Here is a 13716-nt window from a genome sequence, read left to right on the forward strand (position 1 = left end):
CTAGTTAGAGAGAGAGAGAGAGAGAGAGAGAGAGAGATGTTTAAGTCCTTGGCCGGGGTTAAACCGAGGTCAGGTTCGCTGGGGGAATTGCTGGGAGGACAGCCCGGGCGGATGGAGAACGAGAAGAGTAGAGCTAGAGGCGTCAAAAAGGAGCAAGTCCAGGAACAAGACGTCGGACGTGAAGAGTAAGACGCGTACTTGGGGGAGAGCGATGAGGCAGTAAGGATGCTGGAGCTTCGTCCGGAGGCGACCTAGAGGCAGTGGATGTTCCCCTGTGCGGCGTGGAACGCTCCTCGCCTTGGGCCAGGCTTCCTAGCCGCGCAGACCCAGACCTTCCCTGCCTTGGCTCCTCTGGCCCCCACCGGTCCCACCTGTTCCCTCTCGCGGCCTTCCGCAGGCCGCAGCCCCCAGCCCCGGCGACCGACTCGCCAGGGTCCGCCCCGCCGCCGCGGCCCGAGCCCGGCCGCTCCTCCCCCGATGATGTCACGTCCCTGGCCGCCCCTCGGCCGGCCGCGCCGCCCCGCCCCCGCCTGCCCCCGGCCCCCAGTCCCCTGGGCCCGCCCGCTCCTGACATCCCTCCTCCCGCCCGCGCTCCCTCCCTTCGGCTCCCGCTGCCCCCCGGGAGCGGCGGCGGCGGCGGGATGGCCCGGGCCCGCGGCCAGGCCCCGGGGAGCGGCNTGGAGGCGCCTGGTGCCGTCGGGTCCGCCTGAACTGCGACGCCCACAGCCTCGGCGGGACCGGATCCCCGGCGACAGAGGCGCCCACAGACCGCGCGCCCTTATGTTCCCTTCGCAGGACGCTCTGCCCCGCGGCGGGCTGAACCTGAAGGAGGAGCCGCTGCTGCCCGCTGGCCTTGGCTCAGTGCGCTCCTGGATGCAGGGGACCGGCATCCTGGACTCCAGCACAGCAGCGCAGAGGTAAGCGCTCTACCCGACCCAGCGGCGCTCAGGTTGCACGGTTCTGCGCCGCTTTCGCTCCGCTGTCTTAGTTGCTGGAGCCAGGGGTGGAGGGAACCCTAACTCTGGACGGTCTCGTTGAGTTCTCGTGCTTCCGCTGTCCCGAGCGCCTAGGCTTCCTCCAGAGGTTATGGGGCGGGCCGGGGCGGGGCTTCTGCTTTCACTCTCGGGGCTGTCCGGACTCTGATTTCTGAAGGTCGCTCACGGAGGTTCAGGGCTCTAAAGGAGGAGGCAATCTTTTTGCCCGCAGTCCCTAAGCCATCACCCAAAGCCACCAGCCGTCTAGGAACCTCCAACCCCTCCTAGGCAGTCCCAGTGCCTCTGCTTGTCCAATTCCGCGGTCTTCTGCCAAGACAAGAAACTCTGCCCACTTTCTCCTTTCCCACACTCATCGGAGTTACAGGGCCAGAGATGCTGCTGAGGGGCCGAAGGGTGGTGAAGGGATTAGGAGGGCATTGGGCCTGGCTGCACTGATCACTGATCGGGGAATGGGCCGGGCCCTGCCTCTTCATCAGGTGTTTTTCCATTAGATCCTGTGGGAGGCAGGGGGCCCTTGGGAACGAAGCGCCCAAGCCTATCTCTCCTGACTTTGCAGGGGTCTGGGTGGGGACCTAGATGAGGATGGACTTCAGGATTTGGACGGACCGTGAAAGGCTTATTGACTAGCTTCCTTCAGCACCTGGAACACCGAACTTTTAGTAACCCCAGTTGTGAACGGGGAGAGGCCGACTCTGCAAACAGCTGGAGCAGGGTGGGCTCTGGGCTTTGGGCTTCCCGGAAGTTTCAGCAGCTGCTGTCCAGCTGCTTGAAACGAGTCTGATAGGGTATTCCCAAGGCAGACCAGGCCTGGAACACCTGCCCACGTTCACATCCCCAGTCCTGTCCAGGGACCACCACTCATAATCCACTTCAACCTTACCCAGTAACGCACACACACATCACTTCATGTGCAAACCCAAGCAGTGTTTCTTCCAGCCTATCCTTTCAGGGCCATCAGGAAGGAGCACTGTGGCCTCTGGCTAGAGCTGATCTCTTCAGAAGGACAAAGCGTCTTGCTGATGAATCAATTCCCTAAAGTTTTATGAGTAACATAACTATATTCTAGAAAAACTGGAACACACACACACACACACACACACAAAATCTGGCCTCTGTATCAACTATTGTCAGCATTTTAGTGTATTTCTTTCCCATCTTTTTCTCCACTAACTGGTTTTTGTTTGTTTGTTTGTTTGTTAATGTATGCTATGCTTAGAAATGTGTGTCCTGCCTATTTTTCTGTTTATTCTGTTTTTTTCTTTAACTTGAGATGCTCAGTTTCTTTACCTGGCCTATCCTTATCCCTATCGCTAGCTGTGCAGTGAGAGTTCTTTGCAATAACTAGTGGGGAGTTGCAGTGGAGTTTCTGAGATCCAAGTTTCCTCTTTCTCCCTGATCTTTCCCTCTGTGCCTGCCCAGAGGTTGTAGGTTGGCTGAAAGGGAAACATGCAAAGGAGGCAGCACCCTTGTATCCTGTATGTTGCAGGAAGTGTGGGGATGAGCCCCATGCCCAGGACTGGATCATCGGTAGTGAAGTTTGAGCAGGGGGGTTATTGAGTGGGGTTGAAGTGTCCAATCTGACTACCCAGGGCCACATCACTAGGACTCAGAAACCTTCATCAATTTGAACAGGAAGGGGTATCTTCAGGCTGCTTGCTTCCAAGTTCAGAAACTTCCAAGTCTCAGGACCCAGAATGAGAGCCCCACACATTTAGTTGAATCTCTTCTCTACTTTCAGAAGGAGAGGCTAATCCTTGCTCCTCATCCTTCTTCATATCCTGCCATCTCTCTATTGATACTTTATTCTTTAGTCAGTTCTCTACTCAGGTCTTCCCATCCCAAAACAGCAAAAAGGGACATTCCTTTCCTGTCCCCACCTACCTCTTCAGCCTCTGCTGGCTTCCCCAAGGCAGTTTGGAAGTGAAGAGTTGTCACTGATGTCTTCCCTTCCTTCACCCTAAAGCCACCTGGTTGTCAAGGCTTATGGATGTTTCCTTCTGTGTCCCAGTCCCAATCTCCATCCCACAGTCACCACTTTTAACAATGATTCCTCCTCACTCCTGACCCAATCCCTCCCTGGGTTGAAGGATAGCTGTGCCCTGGTTTGCCAGCTCAGCCTCCTGGTCTGGTTCCCTGCCTCCACCTCTTACTGCTCCCTCAAAACCATCTTTCATGCACCACAGACCAAAACATTATTTCCACTTTTTTTCTGATCATGTCTCTGACCTGATTAAAAATAAAGTGACACACCCCACTGTGGCACTTGCTCTGTGCCCTCCCATCCTACCCAGGGGAATGGTAGTTAGTACCATCTAAGGATGCTTACCATAGGCCAGAGAGCTTCCTCTACCTGTCTCTATGTCCTCCTGGATAACCTGTATTCACGGCTCCTCAAAATCTGATCCCAGCCTTCCTTTCACAGTGTATGACGCTTGGCATACAATGTGGAAAATTAACGGGACTGCCAGTAAGTCCTACCTTCTCTTAAAATAGTCCCCTGCACTCAGTGTCCACATACTCCTAAATAAAGTCTCAGCAGCCTTCAAGACCCCTCCCCCACACCAGCATCTGCTCTATCTGTGCCCTCCCATCCTCCCCATCCCTCAGGATGCTTACCACAGGCCAGAGTTTGCTGTTCTCTCTGCCTGTCTTTATCTTCCTGGCCCTGCCAGCTGGGGCCTTCCTCTAGGGCCAGAATGGTGGCTCATTCATTCTTGTGTCCACGTCACCCAAGACAGGCTCAATCAGTCTGCAAAGGGATAATGAGTATCTGCTGAAAATAGCAGAGTGCATCTGAGAAGACTCCCAAATCCCTTTCTGTTGGGTTCCCCTCTTCACCTTGGTGGCCTCCAGGAACCTGGTACTGGAGAAGCTATTCCTTCCCCCATTTTATAACTTGGCCTTTACAAAATGCCAAGGTTTTATAGAAGGTGGGTGAGGAGGAGAGGGCCCAGAAGGCTTCCCAAGGTCAATAAGAGTGGCTGTGCCCACAGGAAGGAAAGTTCTGAGCAAGAGAGGTAGGGAGAGAAGAGGAACTGTGTACCCATCACTTGGAGGCAGGAGACAAGGGCAGGGCAGGTGAAGAAGGTGCTAGTAGAGAGGGCTTCTCTCTCCCTGCTGATATCTTCCTACTAGGGAAGTCTGCACAAGGACCCCTGGCCATTGCTGTGACTGCTCCTTACCTGAGCCAATAGGACTTTATCTCTGAGACCACATGCACAACCCCAGCCCACTCTCCCTGCCTCCCCTGCAGACCCACATTCTTCTGCTGGCGGGATCAGCACAGGGGCAGCTCCCTCCTCCTTCAGTTGTATTTCCTAGGCTGGGGAGACCTCTGGAAGGCACAGACCAGTCCTTTCCCCAGATGAGACCCCTGGAGGACCCAGGCCGGCTTTCTCCCATGAGCCTGTCCTAGCCCATGAGCAGGGCCTCGGAGAGGGGAGCCAGCTGGGGCTGCCTTTCCTGTAAGCAGCTGCAGGCCAGCCTCCCTGCTAGGAAATGCTTTTGTTTGCTTTAATAATTAATAGCCGCTCCTCTGCCTGGGACCTGGCAAGCAGGCCTGCGGGTGGGTGGTGAAGAGAGGGTGGGCAGAAGAGAGGCAGGGTGGGCAGTCTGTAGGTAGAACTGAGGGCTAGAGGGAGAGAGTGAGAGCCTTCTTTCCCCTTGCACCCCACCTCCTTCGGGGACCTGGGTCACTGAACCAACTTCCTGGGGCAAGTGAGCAGAACATCTGCTAGACAGTGGGAAGAAGGGATCTGGAGCCTTTGCAGCCCCAAACCTCCTCTCCAGGAGGACCATCTGCACACAGGTTCTGGGCAGCTGCCTCTAGCCACCAGGCCTTCCCTCTGCCTGCATTGCTGAAGTGGGTGACCCTGTGTGCTACTGCTTTTATCTTCCCTGGTTTGTGGCACTGGGCATGTCGAGGGGTGAGCAGGACCAGGCCAATAGATCTTGGCTGGGGCAGGAATACCAGGCTCAGCATGATGATCATTGGCAGTCCCAGGGGTTCAGAGGATGCCTTTGGGAGAGGAGTGGGTACCAATGGGGTGCTTAGAGAAAGGCAGAATGTGGAGGAAAGGAACAGGGGACTTATGAAGTCATGTCAGGATGGGAAAGAGAAAAAGCTGTATTTAGAGAGACCAGGGATGGAATGCAGGAGACCTACACTTTTTGTTCCTCCCTCTTGATGGAGGCGGAGGATGGCCAACAAAAGGTCGCCTTCCATTGCTGTTGATCCCAGGGCTTGTCACAGTTACCCCAGCATCCCAGACTTGAAGATGGATCAGGCTCAAGCCTTGGGCTGAGCCACCTCTCTGAGCCTTGGGCTGTCAGGGTGGGCATGAGCTAAGATGGGGTGGGGGAAAGAAGGCAGAAGATCAGGGCTCCAGCCTAGGTCATGTGTCTTCTGGGGGGGAGGGGCGGTTGGGATGGCTGTCATTAAATTGCTCATATTTGTAATAAGCATGTGGTCAAGGATATAAAGAGCCACTAATGGTTTGCAGATAGAGAACAGGGACTACAAAAGGGGGGCTTTATCTATACTAGAGGGACCTGGCAGGGTCCTGGCTGCCCTGAGAAGAGCCCTAGGAAATCCTGTTAAACCTTGCAAGAGAGCATCTCCAGGGATCTGTGAATGGTCCCATCAATAGCAGCCAGATATTCTGTAGCTCCCACCATTTCCTCACATGCCTCCCTGTGTACTCTGGGGTATTATTAATCTGACCAGCTGAGTGGCCATGGCTGTGAAGCCTGGTGTCACTTGGCAGTGCTCAGGAAGCTCAGGCACACCCATGGTTTGGTACAAGGCAGGTTTCCTCTGACCAAAAAGTATGTGTGCAAAATAAATCTTTTTGGTGACACAGTCTCTGATTTTGGAACTAGCTAGGAACAGGAGATGTAAAGGGGGTGAAATGGGGTGTGGGAAAAATACAGAAGTGAATGTTTTCTCCTCCCAATCTGGGTTCTCTAGTACAGGAGTAAGTGCCCTTCAACCTCAGTAGTCCCTGGAGTTGAAAGGAAAGCATTTTGAACATCGTGTTTAAAACAGTCTTTTTAAGAAAGTGAGGAAATCTGTAATTCATTTTGGAATCTTTACAGAAGTGGTTAATGTAGCTGTTTTTTGTCACTCGGTGCTGCATTTATCTGAGAAAGGTGCTTATGTGGTATGCTTTGTTCACTAATGATACTAAGTGAAGGAAATGTCTCTGAATCATGGGATCCAGCAATGGGGTATGCTAAAGGGCAGTGCGTACTTACAGTTGTCATAAACTGGGATCTGCCAGGCTGCACGCAGGCCTTCAGGGCTGGAGTTTTGCTGACTTTCTTCATACCCCAGCGCTCTGGATGGCTGATAGGCCGTCTCCCACCCATATCCCCTCAGGACCCTTGGTAAAAGGCCTGCTTCTCCTACTAGCATCTGCTTCACTTTGCTTGAGGATTTGTACAGGAAGGCAGAACCCATTCTGTCCATTTGCATGGCAGGCCGGAAGTGCCAGATAAATAACAGCCCTGGGAGCCATCAATGACTGAAGTTGCCTGACAAATGCACCAGCTCACCCAGCCATGGCTCTGGGTGTACATATTCTATGTGTTTCCAGAGTTCCCCCATGGGATTGAGTTCCAGTTGCCCAAAGGAGTAGCTTGTTGAAAATGCACTCTTTAGGGCTGAGGTTGTAGCTCAGTAGTTGAATGGTTGCCTCGCATGGGTGAGGCACTGGGTTGAATCCTCAGCACCACATAAAAAAAATAAATAAACAAAACAAAGATATTGTGTCCATGTACAACTAAAAAAAAAAAAAAAAAACAGTAAATGCACTCTTTATCTTCTCATCTTGTCTCCCCTACCACCCCACCCATGCTCACCCCAATGACTCCTGGAATTGCTGCCCAAATAAACTTTGTATTTGAATCGTTGCCTCAGGGTCTGCTTCTAGAGGAAGCCAAAGGAAAGATTCGCCTCTCCAGGCTTTGGGGTATCTAGTCTCCCTTCCCTCCATCATTCTTTCTTTTAGATAAAGAGTATAAATCAATAGACATCTTGAAGTTTCTTTCCATGCACCAGTGCTTGTCTGGGTAGCTCCACTTTGAAGACCACAGAATCAAAGACCTTGGCCTTTATCCACATCCCCTGTTCCTCAGCCAGTCTTAGAGCTGAAGTGCCTTACCTCATTATCCCATAACATGCACCCAGGATGTACCCATCAAGGGCCTCAGAACAATGGGCTCCCCTGAGTTGTTTGAGTGATCTCTGTTTCTTTCTTTCTGGTTTTTAATCTTGATTTGTTTTCTCATTACAAGAGCATCTGCTACTCACCTTCCCTCTCCCAGGACTGTCCCTTTGGGGCTTGTAATTGCATTCAACAGATGTGGATACATCACCTACTGCGGTTGGGGGTGAAGGGGTCTTGGGGACAATCATGGAAGGAAGGCACCGTCCAGCTTGCCTGTTTTCTCCCAGTTCCTGTTCCTCCCCACAGGCTGCTCCTTGTGCCATTCTGTCTCCTATCCATAGGAAATACTAGAATGTCTTTAGAGCAAAACGTTCTCTCCTTTTACTTTGATCTCAGGAGATCTCAGGTAGGGGTATGAAGGAAGTAAGCTGGAGACTTGCCAGATGAGGAGCAGCCTCGTGCCCGCAGGTGTCTTGCCCACTCATGTAGTTCTCCCAAGGTCCGGAGTGGGTTAGAGCTGTCATTCATATTGTTCTGTGCTCCTCCATGATAATGATCCTATCTCAGAGATGAAAACTAGTTAATGCTGCCCCACGGAACAGACACTGATGCCTGGGAGCCTGGGAGGATGATTGGGCTTCAGATCCATGAGCAATGAAGTCAGGATGATGCTCTGGGCTGCCTCAGGGGAAGTGCAGCTGAGCGGGACCTGCTGTGGGGCAGAGCTCAGGCAAGTGAACTGTGCCTCCAGCCGGCAATACTGGATACTGGTCCACAGCCCCAGGGGAGCCTGCTTTCTTCCCCTCCCCTAGTCCCTATACTCCCTCACCCCAGTAATCCCCTCCCATGGAGAGACCAAGCCCAGTGAAGGGAGTTTGGCTTGGGGCTTAGACCAGACTTCCTTGGTCTGGTTCTCAGGGGCCTGGCAGGAGCTGGGAGCAGGCAGGACCCAGGACTGACTGATATTTGCCAAAGATGGGGGCAGGGAGAGGATAGACTGTACCCATTTGGAATTTGGCCTGTGTAGTGCAAGGGCCTCTGTGTAGAAGGGGTGTGTTGAGCGGCCAAGGGGATTCTGTTGGCTCTCAGCATATACCCCCTCCTGGACCAAAGTCTTTCTCTGACCTCTCCTTCCCCACTACCCAGGAGAATTCCAGGCTGAAAATGTCAGAAAAAGGGGGCAGCGGTGACCTGGGATTGCTTCACAATGCCACCCCCTCTGGCCTTCTCTCCCACTAGGTAGTCCTGGAACCTTCCCCTTAGTGAGCTCAAACTAAGCTGGCCCTGGGAGCAGGAAGGAGGAGCTCAGGGTTGGCACCTCATTAGCATATTCATCAACAGTAATCAGGAACCTGCTGTGATCGAAAGCCCTCTTAGGGCTTCCCTGCCTCTCAGCTGGTTAGGGAAGTGGGTGGAGGGGCTGGTCAAGGTCTCCACTTGAAAGGGCTACAGTCCAAGGGGGAGGGAATGGAGAAGGATGCAGGGAGCTGGACATCCCTGGAGAAAGAAACCTTTGACCCCTCCCCCTCATCTTGAGCAGGGGAGGAGAGGTCTCATCATTTCTGCCTCCTGTATCACCATTTCATATGACCACTGTGGCTCCCAAGCACCCTCTCAGGGGGGAGGAATAATGTTCATTATATTATTTATGTGTAATCTGTATGGGTAAAAACACAAGCCCCTCCTGACCATGGCATCTCAGATACTATGACTTAGAATAGAAAAGAGTTGATTGATTTTAAATTATATGGAGATTCCAGGGGTGTTGACACACACCTGTAATCCCAGCAGGTTGGGAGGCTAAGGCAGGAGGATCATAAGTTTGAGGCCAGCCTCAGCAACTTAGGCCCTAGGCAAGTTAGTGAGACCCTTCTCAAAATAAAATTTAAAAATTAAAAATAAAAAGGGCTGGGGATGTAGTTTAATGATAATTGCTCCTAGGTTTAATCCCTAGTATAAGAAAGAAAGAAAGAAAGAGGGGGGCGGGGAGGAAGGGAAAGAAAGGAAGGAAGGAAGAAGGAAGGAAGGAAGGAAGGAAGAAGGAAGGAAGGAAGGAAGGAAGAAAGAAAGAAAAAAAGAAAGAAAGAAAGAAAGAAAGAAAGAAAGAAAGAAAGAAAGAAAGAAAGAAAGAAAGAAAGAAAGAAAGAAAGAAAGAAAGAAATTGTATGGCAAAAAACATTCAGCAGGAATGGATTTGGCAGCCATTATCCCAGTGGCATGCCTCTGGTGGGCATCTGGGATGCTGGTCTTCATGGCTCTTGGGGCAGTTCCACCATCCTCATTCTCTCCCTACAGCAGCCTCCCATTGGTCCACCACACTGTGTCCTCCCCTGTAGCATCTTCTAAGTTCTGCCTGCCTTCAGAACTTTCTGGTGACCCTTAGTCATGTTTCCCAAACTACACTCCCCAGTAAAAGTACCTATCAAGAAAGAATAAGCATGATGCATTAACTGTCTGTTACTGCATAAAATAGTTATTCCAAACTCAGCAGCTTAAAACCAACATTTATTTCACACAGTTTCTGTGAATGAGAAATCAAGGAGCAGCTTACCTGGGCAGTTCTGGCTCAGAGCTTGTCCTGAGGCTGTGGTCAAGATGGCGGCTGGGACTGCCATCATCCGAAGGCTTGACTGAGCCTGATGGATCTTCATTCAAGGTAGCTCAAATTGACAAGTTGGTGCTGGCTGTTGGCAGGAGGCCTCAGTTCTTCTCTACGTGGACCTCTCCATAGAGCAGTTTGAGTCCTCACAACATGGCAGCTGGCTTCTTTGGAGTGACAGTCTAAGAGAGAGCACAAGGTAGAAGCTGCAATGCTTTTATGATCTAGCCTTGGAAATTATATGCTATCACTTGTGCCATATTCTATTGGCAGCACAGACCAACCCCAACCCAATATGAGAGGAGACTCCACAAGGGCATGGATCGTTATGAACCATTTTGGAGGGAACACTGGCCTGTGCCAACTCTAGTAGAATCTGGAGGATATCTCAAGGCCCCCCCAAAGACTCCCAGTGAGCCATGAAACTGCATTTCCCAGCAACTGTGGCCACAGAACCCATTCTAAAGGGAGAATCTGGAGCCACAAAACATCTAAGGAACATGCTTTAGAAGACCACAGCCCAGAGAAGAAAGTCTAAAGTCCTTCTCCTAGTGTTTGGGTACCCTGCACATTCTGGCAGGACTTCCCATGCAAATTTTCTCTCCTTGCTTCACTTTTTCTTCTTTCTTTTAATTTCTTTTCTTTCTTTCTTTTTTTTTTTTTTTGAGATGGGGGTCTATCTACTGTTGCCCAGACTGGTCTCAAACTCATGAACTCAAGTGATCCACCCTAGCCTACCATATATACCGGGACTATAGGCATGCACCACCACATTCAACCTCCACTTCAGTTTCTGAAATCTGGTCCAGTGACACTAACCCTCACATGCCCAGCCATTTCTCAGGCTGTTGGTTCTGTTTTGTTGCCTCCTCCACTTATTGAGCTCCTATTTACTCCTCAAATCCGGAGGAAAAGCCACCATCTCTGTGAAGTTTTCCCCTCCTCTCCCACAAAAAGAATCGATTTTTTTTTCTTTTTTTAGCATTTCTTAGTTTTATACATGGTGACATCTTTTGGGAAATGCCTACCACTTTGTCTTATGTTCCACTTCTCTATGAAAGAAAAAAAGAAAGAAATGCCTCTCCTTCAAGGCATTTCACTCCAGTCCCATTTGTTGGATGTGTCCAGACCTTGGTACACCACTGGAATTCAGGAAGTATTTGACAAGCAGGACCTTGATTCTTCTCTTCTCTCTGCTCTTGCCCTGGCCTTGCTTCTGGGAATGGCTTCTGATGAGCCAGGAGAAAATGCTTGGCAAGGTCAGACTAGAAGGTTCTCCTGCCCCAGGGAGCCATGGTTGTCTTTCTTTGGGCTGGAGACAGATCTCTGTAAACCTGGGGAAGATATTCCACATCTTCAGCCATATACCAGGGTCCAGACTGAGCAGACTTGTGGCCTGAAGTCAGTTTGATGTCTCTGATAATTTGAGGGACATCATTTCCTAGGCTCATAGAAGCCTCAGCTGTGGGCTAGGGTTCAATGGGAAATTTGTTCCAGAACCTTCCAAGTGCCCCTTAATTGCCCTAACAGGCAGTCCCAGGAGCCTGTGGTCAATAAGATGGGTTGGTTTGTACATCTGGCTTCTGAGATCAGCTGAGGGAAAAGCCTGAGAGGGGGCCTGACAGGAGGCCTCCAGGCTACACCCATGCAGGTGCCCTTTGCTTCCGAGGCAGCAGACCAGGGTGATCCTGGTGCTGGGAGGCCTCATTCAGGGACCGAGATAGCCCAGACCAGGGTGGAAGAGCCCATGTAGTCTGATTTCTTGCCCAAACTCTTGACATCTTGGAGTCGGGTCCTGGCCAGAGACATTGGGGTCTTTCTCACCGGAGGGTCCTTCCGGCGGTTTTCCAGCTCCTTTCCTCCTGCAGTGGCGTGGGCCTGGCACGAGCACATTTTGAGAAGCAGCCCCCTTCCAACCTCAGGAAATCCAACTTCTTCCACTTCGTGCTGGCCATGTATGACCGGCAGGGGCAGCCCGTGGAGGTGGAGCGTACAGCCTTCATCGACTTCGTGGAGAAGGACCGAGTGAGAGGCTCGTGGGCTGGCCTGGGACCAGCACGGGAGGGACGGGAGGGCTTAAGGGACCCCCCACACACAACCTGCAACACACGCACATGTGCACACACACACACACACACACACACTGGGGCAAATGAATGGATAGATGTTGGATGAACAGAGAGGGGGTGGATGGCTAAAAGGAAGGAGAATGGGTTTAGGGAAGAGGATATGGGTATAGGAGGCTCGAGGGTCCCTGAGTACCTTGGCAACCTTCCTCCTCTTGTCCCTTAGGAGCCTGGGGCAGAAAAAACAAACAATGGGATCCATTACCGCCTGCGGCTGGTGTATAACAATGGTAAGCAAAGGCCAGTGTCCTCCTCAGCCCCGACCCAGAAGAAGCCTGAGCACCGCAGTGACAATACAATGCCCCTCGCCAGTGGTGGGGAGGGTGGGGGAGTGATCCAGTCATCAGAGGCCCCAGGTACACCCTGACAGCAACCCTCTCCACCTTCCCACCTTAGGTCTTCGGACAGAGCAAGACCTCTATGTGCGACTCATCGACTCCATGTCCAAACAGGTGAGCCAGCCAGGGGATGCGAGGCCTGTCCTACCTTCTTCTTGGACCTGGCTCCCTCGGGTCTGAATGAGCTCCTCATCCCATTCCCTGTCCTTGTTGTCCTTGTTCCCCCCACCCCTGTGCCTTTTATCCACACCAGTCTCACTCTTCCAGTCCCCACCCCTACTTGTGGTAGGAGCTAGGACGACTGGGCCCTTTCCCTCTAGTCAGAAACGATGAAATTTGTGTGAGCCTCTGGCCTAGGTCATGTCCCCTGGCAGCTCAGCCTAAGATGAGAATTCAGGTGCAAGTAGTTTGTTGGGGATATGGCCTGGGGTGGGTGGGGGGAGGCTGGGGAGAAGGGGAGGGAGGAGAGCAGGGCAGGAAGATGCACAGCTAGGAGATGGCTACAGACTGATCCACAGAGAGCACTGGAGAAGAAATGGCACCAGTGTAGGCCCAGCCTGAATCGAGGAGGCCAAGATTTTGCACCCTGGATGGGTCAGTTATTGTTTGGGGACCCCTCCTAAGGGAAGTGGATGCAGGAGAGGCAGCTCCCGTCTCTGGGGAGCAGTTCTCAAGAGAAAGCCCTCTGCAGCCAGCACAGTGGGGGCTGGGTGCTCTGGTCCTGTAAAGGGATCTGGGTGAGGCCCCAGGAGCTTCCACTGCAGATCCTCAGCTCCTTGCTGATGTGACAGTCACAGGAAGGAGGGTCAGAGGCCACCATAAGCAGCTTGGAGAAAATGAAACCTGAGTGAAGCCCTGATGGATTGTGTGAGGCAGAGCCCCAAGTCTCAGGGCTTCTCAAAGACACTGTGCTTGCTGTCAGAAGTGGCTCAAGTTGCAAACAGGCCAGATCAGTGGCCTGGAATGCAAGGTAGACACTTGAACTGTCCTGCTTGGCAGAGGCTTCTAGCAGCCTCCATCCAGTCCTAGGGCAGAGGAAGAAATGGTTTGTGTCCAGAAATCTTTGGTCCCTGTGGTGGGAGAAGAAGGTCAGGCAGCAACAAATCGGGGCTTTGTTGAGGATAAGTGAGGAAGGAGTTCAAAGACATCCAGAGAGAAAGAGACCCCACAGAGAAGGAAGCCTGGGAGGCCCAGAGGGCTACAGACAGGGAAGCCAGATTTGCAGTCTTGGAAGCTCACCCCTTGCTCAGGGCAGATGCAGGCTAGGGAAGCTGGGGAAGATGCTAATCCAAGAGTCTGAGCCAGACACACTGGCCTGGCCTAGGGAGGTGATAGGATGGGGGAAGAGGCAGCTGTGCAGCCCTTGGATCTGATGAGTTAGCAGGGTAACTAAGAGGGACAACATTCATGAGCAGAGTCAGAGGTCCACTAGGAGTGTGGGAACAACCTGCATGGAGGAGGAATATGATGCAGGGTGAGGATAGGAGG

The 13716-nt window shown here is 52.2% G+C and overlaps 1 protein-coding gene across 1 annotated transcript in view; it reads left to right on the forward strand.

Moving 5' to 3' along the window:
- Window positions 1-687: 687 nt before the first annotated feature.
- The window catches only part of Ebf4 (EBF family member 4), a 62277-nt gene continuing 49248 nt past the window's right edge, over window positions 688-13716 (forward strand). The window contains exons 1-4 of the mRNA XM_015482225.2: window positions 688-917; window positions 11633-11789; window positions 12057-12120; window positions 12287-12342. Coding sequence (XP_015337711.2) covers window positions 781-917; window positions 11633-11789; window positions 12057-12120; window positions 12287-12342 — 414 coding nt within the window. The 5' untranslated portion in view covers window positions 688-780. The remainder of the gene's footprint in view (window positions 918-11632; window positions 11790-12056; window positions 12121-12286; window positions 12343-13716) is intronic.

Source organism: Marmota marmota, unplaced genomic scaffold, assembly GCF_001458135.2.
Source record: "Marmota marmota marmota unplaced genomic scaffold, marMar, whole genome shotgun sequence".
Lineage (NCBI taxonomy): Eukaryota > Metazoa > Chordata > Mammalia > Rodentia > Sciuridae > Marmota > Marmota marmota.